Consider the following 4,150-nt stretch of genomic DNA (forward strand, 5'->3'; position numbering starts at 1 on the left):
AGCTAGCTTATTGAAACGCTATTTGTAGGGCCGGTCATAGATGAGGGAGCGACGGCCCAGGACACAGCAAAACCTAAATGCATCAATTTTGTGTAGCCCAATTACCAATATACAAGTATAGGTTGATTTTTGATTTGGGCCTAAAAAATGTTACCAGTACCCTAATCTCATCTCAAGCGGCCTTGATCCGTCCTCCTCCTCCCTCGACTTTCGCAGTCTCGCCTTGCTCTGTTGCTCAGAGTCACAGAGTTTTCTCTAATCAGTGAATCACCACTCTTCTGAACTCACAATTCACGAATCACGAATCGAAATCTCTCTCTCTGCCTCTCTCGAGTCTCGACTCTCGACCGCCTCTCGGCCTCTCGCTCGCCTCATCTATCGATTCACGGCTAAACCTAGACGAAATCCTCTCACGAATCTCGCATTTGAAATCTTGATTCACGGTTAGATACTAGTAATTAGTTTTAGTATTGTTGATGTTTTAATAACAAGTACATAGAGGCTTAGATGATTTTTGATTAGGTATTTAAGATTTTAGGTTTATATACATGATTAATCATTATCTTTGTAAATTTAGGAAATAGAAGAGTAAAATATGAGTGTTTTTCCAATTCCGATTTTTGGCTTACTGCATTTTCAATTCTAATTTTTGAGGAGAATTTGCTTCGAATTCTGAGGAGTGAGGACTCAAATAGGAAAGAGCAGTGTACTTTTTGTTCCATGTTCTAATTCTTATATTCATTTCCATGTACTAATTGCCATGATTTGCAAACTCACTGCCACTATTCTCAAGGTTTATTGGATATATGTATATATATATATATATGTGTGTGTGTGTGTGCGTGTGTGTGCGTGTGTGTATAACGGGAGGTTCAATAAGAATGCTAAATATTCGTGAGAAGGTAAGATCTAWGAAGTGAAGGTTCCTATGTGAATCATTATAAAAATTCATTTGAAGATGCATATGTGAACCCATATGAATAATCTGTAATGTTGGTTCACATATGCATCTTGAAACAGATTTTTTTGGATTTTTCTAGTGGATTAGATATTAACCTTTCCCTTCTTACCTTCTCACAATATTTAGCCTTCTTATTTGAACCTGTCACTATATATGGTTTCAGTTGTTTAAGTTATGATCACATAAGTACTTGTCTCCATATTCTACCTCGTGTAAGTGACCTTGGCAATTTTTTTAGCAGATTACTGAAAATTGTAAGTACCATTGGCTCAATAGTTAAACACTTGATTGTTGTTTGTCCGAGACACAAATACCTACAAAACCAACATTAGAGAAGATGAATTTGGAAGTTTCAAACTCACATAAGATTGTGATACAAGCAAAACATTACCATTATGAAAAGAAGACTATTAGGATTTTGTACTACAATAGTATTTGTAGAGAAGTGTTGCCATAAACGTAGAGTAGTGTGTGTTAAAAGTCTCAATAGACAGAGTGCTTTGACTTTACCATTTTCATGAAGATAGACCTTGAAACATCTTGATCAAATCAGCGTGGGGATTAGCCGCCTAGCTTGACCAAACCCCTTAAATAATGTGTTCTGTTTGCTGTTTTTTGGGAATTTTTTTGGCTTTTTGCCATGGGCATCAGAAACGTCAGGACCCCCCTGCATTTGATGTGAAGTGGGTTATGTGCAAAATATAAACTTGACCCCAGAATATAGTTTTGTAGCTTCTGTTTGGTTTTTGAAAATCGATTTGTTGTTTGTTCTGATGATAACATATATTATCCATATTTTTTGTAAAAAATTTCGTGTTGAATGTGGGTGGTGAAGTTCCAGTCAAAATTCAATAACATTGGACAGGCTTAGGTGTTCAAATTGCAAGTATAGAATTACCATGTCAAAGTTGGATGTACATTTTAACATTTTGGCGAAATGGGGTTGGACTTAATGACATGCTTCTTACCTTGTATCTTTTTTAGGAGTTAAATGCACAAAAACATCTTTATTTTCACTGTTTTGCATCAATAATAATCACATTAAAAAATTGAAGGTAAAAATTATTGATCTTTTGATATACCACACTAACATACATTATTTTTTGTACTTATAATTCCCCTGGCTTGCAATATAGTAGTTGTACAGTTTTGATTCTGTCCATCTTTACAAAGTTCTATAATAGGTTCTTAGAGGGAAGTTCATTTAGGAACCTTAAATATTTTAGGAACTATGAACTAACCTTTTTGCGAGAGAAGGAGCATGCTTTATAATGAATCATGATGAATGTAGACAACAAATCGATTAATGTTGTAACAGATAAATTATTCATGAATCATGATGAATGTTGTAACATATATTCATGATGAATAATATTCATCATGAATACACAAAATAGGTAGTTTTTGGTTCCTAAAATGTTTAAGGTTCCTAATTGAATCTGCCCCTAGTTTCTTAGTACATGAAAATGTGAATAACATATATGTATCTGTATTTGGCAGATACTTTTTCTCTCTGTAAACAAATACTTCTCTGCTGCATTTCTTCACAATGGCCACAAGTAAGTAAACTTGTACATTCTCTGTTCTTTTCCTTTATGTCAATCAGGTCACATGTGAAATTAGTTTGGGTTTGGCTATATGGAGTATGGACACAGACTGTAAGGGGCTGTTTGGTTGTTTTCCATTAAGTCCTGTATGGATAAAATTGTATGTATTTATTAATATGTCTGTATGGATCGGAAAGGTTTTTCTGTGGGAGGACTTTTTCATAAATGGAAGGAGCGTGTTTTTTAATTGGGAGGGACAGGCTTCGAAAAAACTTGGCTTTCTGCATAAAGCTCCCCCTTATAAGCTTACTGAATAAGCCACTTTCTATATCATTAAGCCACCACCAAACAGTAATGTATAGCTGACCAAATAAGGTGCGAGTCACATTAAGCTCATTAAGCTGCTAACAAACAGGCCCCATTTTTGAAAAAGCCACTTTCTCTTTCATTAGGCCACTACCAAACAGTAATGTATAACTGACCGAATAAGCTGTGAGTCACATTAAGCTGCTAACAAGCAGGCCCCAAGTATCATGTACAAACATCATGATGACATCTTGTTTAGAGATGTTGATTTAGAACATTATGATGACATCTGCAGGGATAGACATTAGAAATATGTTGGTATTAACTTTTGGACATCATCTAAGCAATATACATATTCACACTGATAAGGGCAAAGCCTCTTCATTTTTGGAAAACAACATCTTTAATATGGTGATTTGAATGAATATATTGAGGACATCTTCATTGATTATAATAGGAAACATATGACCGTTGCCCCTTGGGAAAAAATGCATCTTGATTTTGAAATATAACTTTCAACTGTCATCACCTTTTTTCGTCTTGTTAATTTTACAGTCATGTCAACAACATATCATCCCTTTTTAATAGTAGTCCAGCATTGCTGACTGGAAACTCTGTTATAATAAGTGTCCACGGTTCTTTTTTCTTTTGTCCCAAATTAAATGTCTACTTTCAAAATTAAGTKTCTACTTTYCAWCTATACCTTTAATTATGACATGGAGAAATTCATTTCTTTCTCTATTATTAAGGGTAAATTGTCGYTTAGTTGATTAAAAAGTGTAATGAAATTACACATTTCTAAAACTSTGTACCTTTTTTGTTATGGACATTTAATTTGKGACGAGTTGGSAGTACAACTTACTATAAAAAGCAATTTCTTGCATGACTTCGTTTATTTTTTAATTGGTTGCCTCATGAATTTTTGCAGGACTTCAGTTTGAGAATTCATGTGAAATTGGGGTGTTCTCAAAGCTGACAAATGCTTACTGCTTGGTAGCCATTGGGGGGTCTGAAAATTTCTACAGGTTTATTCTTGTGATTGAAGTTCTACTTGCTATATAATGTATCATGTATGATTATGAAATATGTTACAAAAAGTTGAATCATTGTGTGCAGTACATTTGAGTCCGAATTAGCAGACRTTATTCCTGTGGTTAAGACCTCCATTGGTGGTACAAGAATAATTGGAAGGCTTTGCATTGGTAAAGAATTTGGAAGCCTTTGCACTCTATATTACAACTTGCGTATTCGGTTTTGAAAACTGATTTTGGATGATTTTTTGTAGGTAACAAAAATGGGCTTCTTTTGCCTCATACTACTACTGATCAAGGCAAGG

The 4,150-nt window shown here is 34.6% G+C and overlaps 1 protein-coding gene across 1 annotated transcript in view; it reads left to right on the plus strand.

Annotated features, from left to right (window-relative positions):
- The first annotated feature begins 217 nt into the window (after nucleotides 1-217).
- Nucleotides 218-4,150, plus strand: part of LOC112523795 (eukaryotic translation initiation factor 6-like) — a 6,698-nt gene continuing 2,765 nt past the window's right edge. Inside the window, exons 1-5 of the mRNA XM_025133472.1 lie at nucleotides 218-443; nucleotides 2,462-2,520; nucleotides 3,743-3,839; nucleotides 3,931-4,016; nucleotides 4,100-4,143. Of these exons, the coding sequence (XP_024989240.1) occupies nucleotides 2,511-2,520; nucleotides 3,743-3,839; nucleotides 3,931-4,016; nucleotides 4,100-4,143 (237 nt within the window). The 5' untranslated portion in view covers nucleotides 218-443; nucleotides 2,462-2,510. The remainder of the gene's footprint in view (nucleotides 444-2,461; nucleotides 2,521-3,742; nucleotides 3,840-3,930; nucleotides 4,017-4,099; nucleotides 4,144-4,150) is intronic.

The sequence above is a fragment of the Cynara cardunculus genome, assembly GCF_001531365.2.
Source record: "Cynara cardunculus var. scolymus isolate 2C chromosome LG 12, CcrdV1, whole genome shotgun sequence".
NCBI lineage: Eukaryota > Viridiplantae > Streptophyta > Magnoliopsida > Asterales > Asteraceae > Cynara > Cynara cardunculus.